The 14,155-nt window shown below is 45.3% G+C and overlaps 1 protein-coding gene and 1 non-coding gene across 2 annotated transcripts in view; both read right to left on the bottom strand.

Moving 5' to 3' along the window:
* Positions 1-14,155, bottom strand: part of CFAP221 (cilia and flagella associated protein 221) — an 81,517-nt gene that overhangs the window by 2,180 nt on the left and 65,182 nt on the right. Inside the window, exons 20-23 of the mRNA XM_081815489.1 lie at positions 9,319-9,477; positions 7,915-8,006; positions 2,399-2,491; positions 947-1,042 (exon numbers count right to left, since the gene is read on the bottom strand). Coding sequence (XP_081671615.1) covers positions 947-1,042; positions 2,399-2,491; positions 7,915-8,006; positions 9,319-9,477 — 440 coding nt within the window. The remainder of the gene's footprint in view (positions 1-946; positions 1,043-2,398; positions 2,492-7,914; positions 8,007-9,318; positions 9,478-14,155) is intronic.
* Positions 13,620-13,725, bottom strand: LOC115941566 (U6 spliceosomal RNA). The gene has a single exon (XR_004076293.1). It is a non-coding gene; the product is annotated as a U6 spliceosomal RNA (small nuclear RNA).

Below are 14,155 nucleotides of genomic sequence, written 5' to 3'. Positions count from 1 at the left end.
ATACGAGCTGAAGAGAATTTCGGAACCAATGAACTTTCCAAAACCATCTAGGGGATATCAACCTGTTGGAATACTCCCCAGCCAAGAAAATGATAATTATGTTGATAATTTTGACATGTGAAAAAAATGTACATAAAATAATCTGAACTGAAAAATGGGTGAATTAAAAATGCCATGATATGTCTATTGAAAGTGGGTCTGCCTTCGGCTCAGGTCATGATCCCAGGGTCCTAGGATCGAGCCCCGCGTCGGCCTCCCTGCTCAGCAGAGAGCCTGCTTCTCCCTCTGCCCCTCACCCCGCTCATGCTCTCTCTCCCGCTCTCAAATAAATAAATAAAATTTAAAGAAAAAAGGAAACCAATTTTTTGAGGGATGATGACAATGTGTTTGCTTAGCTCTTTGGCCCCTGAGGGGAGAGGCGAAGGGAAGCATTCACGTTTGCTGAGCACCCAGTTCACATCAAGCAACTGGCTCGATGTCCTTGCGCTGGTGTCTCATTTACCCCTCACACGGCCTGTGAGGGACACTGTATTTTCTGCATGGCATACATGAGGACACTGCGGCTCAGTTACTGAGGTGTAAGCAACTTGGCTGGAGACCTCACATGTCTTAAATGGTGGGGCTGAGACTCGGCCACAGGTCTCCTCTGGCTCCAGAGCCTGGGTTCCTGATACCGGACGAAACTCATTCAGTTATCAATAACAAACAAACACACCTCTGAAATTAGATGATAAGCAAATGGAAAAACTGGGTTCAGTTTTTAAATGTTTGCCTGCCAACCACACTTGAGAGAACGTAATTGTGCATAAAATAAGATAGATACACACCTCTCTCTTTTTTAAGCCTGAGATATTTAGATTTGGACGACAGGACAATTCTGTACTTCATGTAGGACAAATTCTATCAGAAGGCTGCCTCTTCCTAAGGCATTAAAGCATCCACTTACTTCTCCTTTTTGGTGTCCGTGTGGTCCAACATAGGGAATTCTGCTTCAATCATTTCTGGAGTCAGTATAACTTCTATATTCTGTTCGCAGAGCTCACTGAAAAGGAAGAAGAGGCTTAGCTGGAATGGGTTTTCCTTCCCAAAATAAAATGAGAACTATTGTGATCGTTTAAGAATTATGCAATTCTTGCGGCTTTCAATGTTAGTTCTGCCCATTTTGTTGAGCCTATGCTAAGAGAAGCATAAGGCTGATAAACTGCTTTCCACAAACAGTGGCAGGAATCACAATAACCAGAGAGTAAAAAGCAATTTTTAAAGTGGGGTTATAGAATTTATATTCTTTTCAAGTGCACATCGTGTATTTACCAATGCTGACCGTATCTTGGACTGTAAAGAAAGCCTTACCCTTGGGAGCCGCAAAAGCTGTTCCAGTCCCCAGCGATTGAAAACTAATGATTGTTAAGCAGCCGCATGCATGCTGGTGCTTTGCAAGCATCAATTTCCCGCAAGTAGTTTCCTGTCTCTAAGGTGCGGATAAGAGCAAGACCTCATCACGGGGGGTAAATGAGACTGCATGCAAAGCCCTGTGCCCGACACGCAAGTAGTGCCTTGGTAAATGTTTGTTACAATTACCACCCTCGTCATCAGCATCAGCATTATCTCCTGTAACTGACAGCTCGCAGGAAATAGGTTCTATTATTCTCATTTCGAAGATGGGGAAACTGGGTCACGATGGTCCCCACATCAGTGCTGAGTGGGGGAGGGGTCAGCTAGGCCTTGGGCTGCTGGGCATCTCCGCATGGCCCCGCCAGACAGGACCTGTTCCTCCGAACCTCACGCAGCCGGGTACCATTCCTCCCTGCCTCCAGCATCCTCACTGGTGTCCTCAGGCAGTGGTTTCAATAGAAGGCGCTCCAACCTTCCTGGGAGAGGGGGGTGGTTCGGAGCTTCAAATGCTCAGGTATTGCCAAGTGTTACTGCGTGTGGGCAAGTCTTAGAACTGGATAGACAGCTCAGATATTTAGGATTTCACTAATTGATTATTTATATGGAAAAATGTTGAAATGTGCACAGTGACAGGAGACTCAAGGCTGTTGGATGCTCACCAGTAAAATGAAACGTAAGCACCTTGGTTTGGGGCCTAGAGTTTTTATGCCTCTCCAAATCCCACCCTCTTTCAAGTACTAACCCAAGCCCCCTGAGCACCACCTCTGCTCTCCCCTCCCTCGAGCTCCCCGAGCACCTACCCATCAGCGAATGCGAGGCCACAGAGACCATCTACTCCCCACCACGAATTTGGCCTGCTATCCCCTAGTTAGGGCTCTGGGAGGGTGTTAGCCTTAACTCATTTGGTTTACAGACCCGGGCACCGTGTGCTCTTCTGAAATCTCTCGCAGCGCCTAGGGCATTTTTGTAGAACAGACCGCATTAGAAACCAAAGGTGAAAAAGTACCGTTCAGCTGTTTCCAATCTGTCTTCTTCTGGCAGGGCGTCGAGAAGGGCAGGGACATTTTTAGGAAGCATGACTAAGTTGAAGGAATCACAGCTGTGGAAGAATCACACAGGCAGCCGAGGATAAAGGTTCACATTCGCAGTCTTGGGATCTTTACCCAATTTGCTAAAGCCCTCATACTTCCCCACTGGGGAGGCCGTTACTCTTCTGTCCCTCACTCCTGAAAACCCACTCCTGTTTCCCTACGGACAAAGGCAGGCGTTGTGACAGGTACCAGTCAAATCCTAGAGGATGTGGCCAAATAAGCCATTTTCAGAACTTTCAAGCTGGTAGTGTCTGATGTTATTTCTTGGGGGGCACAAGGCAGTATTTGGATAGTTCACTTTTCTTAGTATTTCCCCCCCATCTTTACAGTCTTTCTTAGTTGTTCTATTCAAATTCAAACCTTCCTCCCCACCCCCTGATATATTATTTGGTATTATATATTTAGAGCTTTATATAAAAATTCCTGGGAATCGAGCACATTAAAAGAATTAAAATAGGGAGAAAAAATATTATTAGTTTAGAAATTGGCAGCAGACTTCTGTTTCAAGATGGTAGAACAAAGACGAACCATGAGAGACTATGGACTCTGAGAAACAAACTGAGGGTTCTAGAGGGGAGGGGGGGATGGGTTAGCCTGGTGATGGGTGTTAAAGAGGGCATGTTCTGCATGGAACACTGGGTGTTATACGCAAACAATGAATCATGGAACACTGTATCAAAAACTAATGATGTAATATATGGTGATTAACATAACATAATAAAATAAAATTTAAAAAAAAGATGGTAGAACAAGCATTTGCTTTTTTTTGTCTCAACTACTTAAAAACTTTTATTTTTTTTAAATTTTTATTTATTTATTTTTAATTTTTTAGAGAGAGGGAGAGCATGAGCCGGGAGGGGCAGAGGGAGAGCAAGAGAGAGAATCTTAAGCAAGCTCCATGCTCAGAGCAGAGCTCCATCTCATGACCCTGAGATCATGACTTGAGTCAAAATCAAGAGTCGGACACTAAACCAACTGAGCCACCCAGGCGCCCCTACTTATAAACCTTTTAAAGGAATAAAAATTGAACACACAACAAGGAAGAAGAGGAGAAAAAACAGACATGGATAAAAGTTTTCAACAGTTTTCTGGAATAAATTTTGGAAGCTGGGAAGAGTGTTGTCTCATGAAAAAGAGTACACAGTGACAGAGTGTAGATCACACAGGAAGGAAACCGACCTCCCCCCAGATCCTAGAAAGATTGTGAGCTGAGGGTAAGGCAGGAGGCAGATGTGGAAAAATAGGGGGGTTAATTGAAGCCTCCTTGGCAATGTGCACATATGTCTTTGATGGGGCGCCTGGGTGGCTGAGTTGGTTAAGCACCGGCCTTCGGCTCAGGTCATGATCCCAGGGTCCTGGGATCGAGTCCCACGTCTGGCTCGCTGCTCAGTGGTGAGTCTGCTTGTCCCTTTTCCCTCTGCCCCTCCCCCCAGCTCGGGATCTCTCTCGCTTGCTCTCTCTCAAAAAAATAAATAAATTCTTGAAAAAAAGAAAGCATGTTATTGTTCTACCTATTCAAAAAAAAAAAAAGATTAAATCAATAACAGAGGAGAGGTAAAAACCCCAAATTGAAAGCAAATTGAAGCAAATAATATTTCACATGGATTCCATAATCATAGAAGGAAAAAGAAAGAAGGAAAGGAAGGGAGAGAGGAAGGAAAGAAAGAAAAAGGAAAAGAAAGCACTAATCCAAGAAACTTACAAATACAGTATTTGACTATCTAGTCATAGTTTGGGTGGGATGTGGGTACGGGGGGCAGTGTAAATGAGCCTGAACTCTATTTATCATGCTTGTTTATTAACACGGTTATAGGTAAAGCAATTGTGAAACTACTTTGGATATTCTGTGAAACTGAGTAATGAGTAAATGTGTTAGGAGCCAGGGAACTCACAGTGGCAGAAGGAACATACAAATACGGAATGGGGTCAAGTAGGCAATAGCTTTATGGATGTGGGCCGGAATTATAAGCATTGGTGTGAATTCATCATTTCTGAAATGTGTGTGTGTGTGTGTGAGTCTGGCTTGTCTGCTGAGGAGGCCAAGAAATAATCCACCCAGTAGCAATGTGTCCTCCTAGCACCCAGGTTTTGGTTTTAATACCATTCCTCACTAAAGGGGACCTGGGTGCCACCACTCTGGGACTAGTCCTATTTATTGACTTCCTGACAAAGCACGCAGGTCCTACCTGACAAGCCCACTGTCACTTTAGAGCGCGGTGGTCAGGGGGGGATTCCTGCCAAGCAGGGGTACTGAGAGGTGGAGAGCCCGGACCACTCCCCAGAGAGCAGGCTGGTCTGGGAAGACAGCCAGGCAGCAACCAAGCATTCTTCACGAGACCAAACTTATCCAAGTTTTAAATTCTGAGACCATGTTCCTCTTACTTTTGCGTGTGTGTGTTAATTTGTTCTTCTGAAATTGAAATGATGGAGACGGTAGATGGTTATTGGGCACTTTGTTTTGCTTTCCTTTGTTTTAATGCTTTTCTTGGCAAAGCAAAACCCTGAAGGTCCTAAAACGGTTCCCAAAATTCTTCTGGATAACACTATATGTTAATTAACTGAATTTACATAAAATAAAATAAATTCTTCTGGACATTTTGCCCGTCTATAAAATCTGAAAGTCGGGGTGCTACTGGATTAGATAATTTCTTCTTCTGTCGCTGCTGATTTGCAAGATTTTTATGGAAGTCCTAGAGAGACTCAAGTTCTCATTGAATTTATTAAAGAGTAAAGAAGCCAAGTGAGCTGTTTCGATTATTAGGAATACAAAAATGACTTGGAATAAATAAATAGTAAATAGCTATATCGCATGGTTTGACAACAAACACATAATTCTCAGGGGCAAAGGAAACATCTCATAAGTAATAGGTAATTTATTCAAACAAAATGACTGCAAAGAGGAAGTATCCATCATTAATGGATTTGTAGGAACTTAAGAAAAATTACCATTATTATTTTGTAACTGCTTTTAAAAATAAAAACAGGGTCTAGAATCTTACATCCTGGAAGTCCATGATATGGAAATGTAGAATCCTCTCTTGATTTTATCATCTGTTATGCAATTACGGTTTATTTTGAAACGAATTGGCCCAACAGAGCACTCAGGCACAGAAGTGGAAAGTAACAACTCACAGCTGGAGAGTTTTCTTTAATTCATGTAGAATTCATGTTTAATTCATGGTTAATTCAAGCCGAAGGTAACTGCATGCTGCCAGCTTTTTGAAAGAACAGCCTCAGGAGATTTTTCCAAGGACATTGCTTTGGAAAAAAAAAAATAGGATTTGTCCCCCCTTAATTCTTGAGACCTGTGCATGTTACATGCTGACAGCTGGTGGCCACTTTTCGCCATTTATCCTTTTGTCATTTTGTTTATTCAGTCTCCGGACTGTACCCCACAGCCAGCTACGCCTGGTTTACCAAGTACGGGGGTGGGGGGGATGGGTTGGGGGGGGTGAAGCATCCTCACCCCCACAGCGAAGGCAGGCGGGTGGCAGACTATCGCCATCTGGTGGCAGCAGAATCACCCCAAGGTTTAGTGGCTGGGGGTTGGGGGGTAGAAGGGCAGGTAGTTATTAAGGATGGTGCAAGACGCCTCACATCATCATGTCCCTCTGATCCTCACAACAGCCCGGTGGGGACGCCATCACTGTCCCTGCTTTGCAGACCAGAAAGGTATTGTTCAACAGGCTTCAGTAATAAGTAACTCGCCCAAGGACACGGAGCCGGTGACTCAGCTCATGAGGAACAGGGGCGGTCTCCAAGGCCCCCCAAGATGTTCATTCTCTCTACAGTTCCACTGTCTCCCCTGATTCTGGAGCTTTCAGATTTTAGAAATACACTCAAGTGAAGAGCAAAGAGGCTGAGCTTCTTCTAGATGGCTCCAGGAGGGATGAAGCATGGATGAACCCACAGAAAAGGAACTCGTATTTTTTTGGAGCTCCTACCAGGTCCCAAGCCCCAGGTTGGGGTGCTTTTTGCTTGTCTCCTGTTAAATGTCCAGGCAGAGGACAGCAGCTGGGAGGGCTAAGGAAATAGCCCGAAAGGGAGGGCCTGTGGCAACGCCTAGGGAAGGGAGGCTGAATGTTGCTTAATTCAGGAGGAGCTTTTCCTCTGGCAACGAAGGAAGAAGTACAACTCAGTGTTCTAAAGTCACAAACTGGCTTTCAGCGATCCCCTCAAATGTCTGGGGAGGGTGGGTAGATAGTGTATACAGGGTCACGGCACATCCAGTGAGCTTTCTTACTCCTACTAAAATGAAAATGTCCATACCTTTGTTTTAATGGACAAGAGGACTGGGAGAAGAGGCGGAGGAGTGTGGCTGATGTCACACAGCTCCCGCAGGCCAGGGGGGCACTCTGGGGAGGGAAGGGCTTGAGTTCCTGCCTCAGAGGACCCAGGAGAAGCGGGGGGATGGTATAGAGCTCACCTACTGATCCCATATAGTGGCAGAGCTCAGGTTTCCTTGGGGGTGGGCCTCATTTTGGATCAAAGGACTTGAAGGAAAGGTGACTGCTGACGGCCATCGTTTTGGAAATGAGTCACATCCACTCGCCAATAACCTATTTAACGATGTTTGTAAGGACAACCGACTAAAGAAGCAAATTCTGAGGCTTAGGAGTGGATTTCTGACCAGCCAGAGTCCTAAAGAAAAGGCATCAGACTCCTTGTTTGAGATCTTAGGGCTTTGAAGAGGTGCTAAATGAGCAAACTAGCAAAAATGTGTTTACTCTAGATTTCTTCTTTCTTTGGTCCAACAATATGCTCATCTGCCTGTTCTGTTTCTGCAGCTGAGCTCCGTCTGTGTAGGATGGTAGCCGTGGGGCCTTGCAGACAACGCTAGGCTGCCGCACAGAGAGAAGTAGCTCCACTGGAGTTGTATATGAAGGGCGCAGAAGGCTAATTTTGGCAATTCAAGAATGTTAAAAATTGACCATGAATATTTCAGCTGAATTATATGGATTGGTTGTCCACGTTATTGAAATATGGACAATCAGCCACTTGTGATACTAATTTTTTTAAGAAGTATATCTCAAGATAATTCAAAATATGGGGCACCTGGGTGGCTCCGTTGGTTAAGCATCTGCCTTCGGCTCAGGTCATGATCCCAGGGTCCTGGGATCGAGCCCCACATCAGGCTCCCTGCTCAGCGGGGAGTCTGCTTCTCCCTCTCCTGCTACCCCTCCCCCCCACTCATGTGCTCTCTCGCACATGTGCTCTCTCTCTCTCTCAAATAAATAAAAATTTAAAAAAAGGACAATTCAAAATATGTGAATCAGTGATACATCATCATACTTCTCTACCTAGCAAACTTCCCTAAAATCCTAAAAGTAGGATTTGACACAATATTGGCGGTCACCTTTGAGGGTCACAGCCTCTGTAATCTGTGGGGCAAACATACCTCTGGGAGACGAATAGATGAGCTATGGCATACCTCTGTGTTGTCTCTGTCTTCGAGGTTTCGGGCAGGGATGAGAGAGTCAGGGGCTGGAACTTCTTCCAGTGCATTATCCCAGGAATAATGTCCTGCAGTGAAAGCCAGGTACGGGGTCCCACATGTAAGGGAACTGTTTGGCGAGGTCAAGTCTAGGAAGGACTTCCATTTCATTCAACTGGCTTTTTGGCAATCTTCAAAGTTTAGCTCCAAAGTGTATAATTCCATTAAGTTCGACTGAATTTTTCTGAGGCTAAAAGACAACTTCTCTAGCAGAAGACATCAAACAATTCCATAGGGAACTAAAGTAGGGACGAAGGAGAGATTTTCTTCCCCCTGATTCATCAGGCACACAAGAGACTGGGCCTGGTGATGGAGGACAGATCGGGCCTTACAATCTGTTTTGTGAATGTGACGCTAAAGCGACATTCAAAGCGGCGTTCGCACATCAGATGGCATTCCTGGCAGAGCCAAGTGCCTGCAAATGCACAGACATGCGAGGGAGGGCGCTGTCAGGGGACACCACCTGGGCTGAGTGCGGGGCCAGACAGGGACTGGTGGGAAGTGAGTCTGGACAGGCAGGCGGGGCACAAAGGTCCTGTGGGCCAAGCTGATGAGCTTGGAGCCTCTCCCTTGAGCCGCGGGAACCACTGAGGGTTTTTAAATTGGAAAACAATGAGACCTGATTTGTGCCGAGGGAAGGCTTTCAGGGAGGGCCCACCGCACAGTGGTGGCCCATGGGGTGAAGTCGAGATTCGCCTGCTGTGTGGGGCAGACTGGGGGATCCGGTGATGGGTAGAAATGGGGAAAGAAGGAGAGGGAGGGATCCCAGGGACATGGGTCCCTGCACAAGAACATGTAGATCACAAAGGCAAGTGGGTAGCCCAGGAAGAGGAGGTGGTGTGAGGCGTGGTCGGCAGAAGCAGGGCAGAGATAATGATCCGTTAGGGACTTAGTGAGTTTTCAGGGCCTGAGGGCCACCTCCAAGAAATGACTCTGGCCATTCAGGTCAGGTCGGTTATCTCAGGGGAGAAGGAATTCTCTGGAACCTCTCCCGTACTGTGCACCTCGTCCATTCTGATATTACACTTGTTGGAGTCGAACAAAGAGGAGGTGAGATCATGGGGTTTCGCCTGGCATGTGATCATTTTTGTCCATGGTGGAAATGGGACTAAAAGGAGTATTAGGCACAGCTTTCGAGTGCAAAAGAGAGTAAGAAGGTTGAAAGAAGGGCCACATGCAGCCTGCGTGGTGGGGTACGGACAAGACAAGGGCAGAGCCGAGGCCGGCGGTATGAGAAGGTACGATTCCCTCAACCCCAGCTGTGCCCCTCCATCCTTGTCCCCCTGCCCTTCCCCACAGCCCCAGTGCCAGCTCCGCCGGCGAACCTGCCGCTGCCATTACCGTGTGATGGAGAAATTGCTTTTGGGTGAGAGGAATGCTGGACCCCCTGTGGGACTCCCTGATGAACTTGTACTTGGGGTGAGGGCACAGATGGTAATCTATCAGGGTTTCTGCGTAGGTCAGAGGGTGCTTCACAGCAAATAGTCCTGGGTTGGGATTCTGCAGAAGAGAGAGAGAGAAGGAAAAAAAAATCCTCTTTTGTTTACTGGTTTGTAAGCCAGGCCAGGAGGGCGAAAGTCAATGTCATCCATGGCTCCCGCTAGCACTAACACTCTGGGTCTCCGTCAGCTCCTCTGGGAAAGAGAAGCCGCTGAAGAGAGTGTTCTTCAAACTGGCAGTCACAGTCATTCATAAAAGTCACTCTTCTGGGGGCGCCTGGGTGGCTCAGTCGTTAAGCGTCTGCCTTCGGCTCAGGTCGTGATCCTGGGGTCCTGGGATCGGGCCCCACTTTGGGCTCCCTTCTCCGCGGGAAGCCTGCTTCTCCCTCTCCCGCTCCCCCCGCTTGTGTTCCCTCTCTCGCTGTGTCTCTCTCTGTCAAATAAATAAAATCTTTTAAAAAAAAAAAAAAGTCACTCTTCTGGTTTAAGAGTTTCAGTACACGCCATGTGGATTTACTAAGTTCTCGTGGATAGAAGTACCACTGAAAGCAGGGCTTAAAACCTCTTCAAGTTCTGTATTTATGTCTACATTTGATGGATTAGGGGAATCTATTAAATAAGCAAACTAGTTTTAAAAAGCAAATAAGCTCCTGGTTTTGAAAACAAAAATAGCTTCTTAAAAACTACTTTACCGACAAGATGAAGAAAAGGGTGACATTTGATAGACAGGAAATGCCAACATTTAATATTGTTTTGGTAATGTTTTTAATTCAGGAAGGCTCCATTTGGATGCAGTATCTGGTTTTAAGGGAGAGACTGTTTTTTCCTAACTTTCCAACAGAACTGATAGAGGCCCAGAGCTACTACATCAAAACACAAAAATAGAGAGCCTTTTAATGTCCCTTCTGGGGTTAGTCCAGCAAACCCCACTCTTGTCCCACACAACAACGGAGCTTCCGCCCCTCACCGCTGTTTCATATCAGATGTTTAAGAAGCACTAAGTTGGAGTTTTGTTCTTTTTGTTCATTCGTATGATTTTTTTTTACAAAACAACAAAACTCCACATGGCTTATAGAAACCCCATCTCCCTGCCAAGAAACAAATGTCTCCCACTACGAAGAAAATGCAGCTTGATGTGGGGGGAGGAGCACTACAGCACCCAGATGCCGGGAGTGGGAGAGCCCCGAATCAAGTGTGGTCCCGTCAAGAACGCTGTGAGAGTGTCCGCTGTTGGTGCAGAGGCTGACCTGCGGCTAGAGCCAGGGAGCAAGATGGGGAGGGGGCCCTTGCCTGGACTTGAGGATACAAAGGAAGGCAGAGGGCAGGGAGAGGAGGATGCCCACTGACCAAGTCTGCATCGCCCACAGCAATGGAGAAACAAGCAAAGCCCTCAGGGAGCACTTGCAGTTGGAGGAAGAGTTAGGGTACACATCCACATATATATGTTTGACAGCAGCAGATTCTTTTCGGGTTCCTCAAAGCACTGCGTGGAGGTGGGGACAGAGACAGAAGAGAATGTAAACATTGCATTCTACCCCCTGGAGCTCAAGGGAAGACCCCTTGCTCAGATGGGGGCTGGAGGGTGGGAAGGGAACCAGGTGAAAGGTGGGGGCCCTAGGGGGACAAAGCAGGGGAGGTCTGAGAACATACAGGATGGTGGGTGAGGAGGAAGGAGGACAAGGAGAGAGATGGCGGGGGACGTAGGGGACATTTCCCATTCCAGTGTATTATGGAAGGAGAACCCAAGGACAGAAGACAGAGTGAGCACTCCCATCCTCCCTGGGGGGACCAGGTCCTCTGCATAATTACACCACAGAGATGCCCAGAAGTAGAGCAACGAGAATTTTGGCCACCCCCAGCCAGGAAGTGGGGGAGACCAGCAGGACTGAAGAAGTGAAAAAGGAGCACAACTCCACTTCCTGGGTAAGGGGAGTGACTGGAGTGTAACAATCTGACAACTGTTGACTCCCACTGCCAGGAGTCCCCCACCCCCCCAAGTGATGAAAGGCCAATCAGGAATGTGCCTGGGAAGGGACTCCAGAGGGAACGGGGGAGGAGTGACCTAGACTCCAGCTGGGCTGAGTCTCCCTGAGACTAAGAGACGGTGTGATGGGGGAGAGGCTGGCTGCACCCAAGTCTGGTGGTGATGGGGGCAAGATGCACAACACCGGGGAGGGGAAGTTAGTTGCGTGGCCTTCAGGAGTATCCCCTATACTGAGGGTGTGTGAAGTTGCTGTGTGGCCAACTCTCTCGATCTGCCTTGGGCCAAGCATACTGAATAAAATATTTTTGGAAATGTCAATATCACTGTCTTTAGTAGTTGTCATACTTCAGATTCCCCTGGGTAGCCATGGCTACCAGAGTACGTGGTCTGAGTGGTGATTCCATAATGATTTTAATTTTCCTCAAACTAATGCATGCATGTGGTAGCGACTCACTCAGGCTGGAAGGATGTGATGAAAAGCAATGGGACTCCTGAAGACACTTCTTGTCCCCAGGCCCATATCCCAGAGGCTGTTTCTTTCCATTATTTCTGAGTTTTGTGTCTCTGATGGTCACTACTCTAAACATTATGCTTATTCTTCCATTTCTCTATTATCAACCTCAGACAGACAGTATCCATTGACTCATTCCTATGCAAGATAAGGATTTTGCTCATGTATACAAATGCTCCTTCCAAACTTCCTCCTTCCAATTTTGAAAATCACATTGTTATTTTTAGTTCTGCTGTGAGTTATCTTTGTGACTTGAAATGATGCACTACTACCCCTATTTCTTATTTCATCATCTTTAGGTGTGTATTTCAACTCCCCACTCCTGTGAAATGAAAACATGACCATTCCTAGGCTTTCTTGTACCTTTCCTCCTCTCTTCCACAGTTTTGCTTTTATGTTATGGAGATTGTTAACATTTGCATTCTGGAACCACAACCAAGACCTCATGCTTTGTTCACAAGTTGTCTTTGAAAGTTGGAAACTAGTAAAGAGCTTTTATTTTATCTTAATTGTGTAAATATATGTCTTTCTCAGGCCAAGTAGAGGCTCAGATTAGTTTTCTGTAAAGGTTCAATATCAGGTCACTGATAGAGAAGAGTTTTAGTAGCAAGGCTAAATGGATTCTATTTTTTCTTTTATTTGCCATTAACTCTTTTTTGTTTGTTTGTTTGTTTAGAGGGGCAGAGGGAGAGGGAGAGAGAGCATCTTAGGCAGGCTCCATGCCCAGCATGGAGCACAGTGCGGGGCTCGATCTCACAACCCTGAGATTATGACCTAAGCCGAAATCAAGAGTTGGACACTTGACCAATAGAGCCACCCCAGGCCCCCCTGCGATTAACTCTTAAAAATCACATCAAATTTTAGTTTGGTTTAGTTAGTATTGATTTTTAGTTGATTCCCCTCCCCCAAGAGTTTATAATGGCCTTTCTTTTTTTGCTTGGATGATGTACCTTTATAAAATCCTTGAATGTGTCAAGGATTTATATTGTCTTCAATAAGCTATACTTCACAATGTTAAAAAAAAAAAATCTTGAATATTTCCATCCTCTCAACTGCACTGTTAGTGTGTGGAGTCTACCCTTCCCTCTATATTTCTCTCCCAGAGCGCTTTACCTTTCCTCCTCCAGGCTGAATGCATGAATATCATTCCAAGACTTTGCTATAATGCTTTACCAGTTGTGACATGTATTTCTTTCCTTTTTTCTTTTTCTTTTCTTTTCTTAGGGTTTCCAAATTCCTCCTTTTCTATATAGACAATAATTTTGTTTGTGAATAAAGATAGTTTTGTTTCTTCTTTTCAAATCTGGATGCCTTTTATTTCTTTTTCTTGCCTTGTTACACTGTCTATGGTTACAATCTTAAAAGAATTAGTAAGGGCAGACATCTTTGCCTTATTCCTGATTTTAGGGGGAAGGCATTCAGTCGATTACCATTCAGTATGATGTTAGCTCCAGGTTTGTTTGCTTGTTTGATGTTAAATACATTTATTGTGAACTAAAAATATGGAATGTGGGATGCCTGGGTGGCTCAGTCGGTTAAACAGCTGCCTTCGGCTCAGGTCATGATTGAGTCCTGCATCAGGTTCCCTGCTCAGCGGGGAGCCTGCTTCTCCCTTTGCCCCTCCCCCTGCTTGTGCACACACATTCTCTCTCCCTCTCTCTTTTTTCTATCTCTCTGGCAAATAAATAAATAAAATCTTTTAAAAAAATAAAATATGGAATGGTTCACAAATTTTTGTGTCATCCTTGTGCTGGAGCCATGCAATCATCTCTGTATCATTCCACTTTTAGTATATGTGCTGCTGAAGTGAGCACAGCTCCAGGTTTTTAATAGATGCTCTTTATCAGGTCAAGAAATTTCCCTTCTGTATTTCAATTGCTGAGAGCATTTATCAGGAATGACAGATTACTTCTCTGCACCTATTGAGATGATCATGTTTGTCTTTTAAGTCTGTTAATGTGGTAAAGTACACTGAATTTTGAATGTTAAACTAATCTTGTGTTCCTGGCATAAGTTCCTATATCCTCATGATACATTATTTTTGTATGATGAATATAATTTGTTAATATCTACCTATCTATCTATATCTATCTATCTATCTATCTATCTATCTATCTATCTATCTATCTATCTATCTCTATGCTCATAAATCATGAAGGATACTGGTCTATCCTTTTCTTTTCCTGTAATGTCTCCATCTGGCTTTGGCATCAGAGTAATACTGACTTCTAGAATGAGTTGGGA

The sequence above is a fragment of the Leptonychotes weddellii genome, chromosome 3 (genome assembly GCF_054177405.1).
Source record: "Leptonychotes weddellii isolate Sample4059 chromosome 3, ASM5417740v2, whole genome shotgun sequence".
NCBI lineage: Eukaryota > Metazoa > Chordata > Mammalia > Carnivora > Phocidae > Leptonychotes > Leptonychotes weddellii.
The sequence above is the reverse complement of the archived record's forward strand: the minus strand, read 5'-3'. Positions and strand labels throughout refer to the sequence as shown.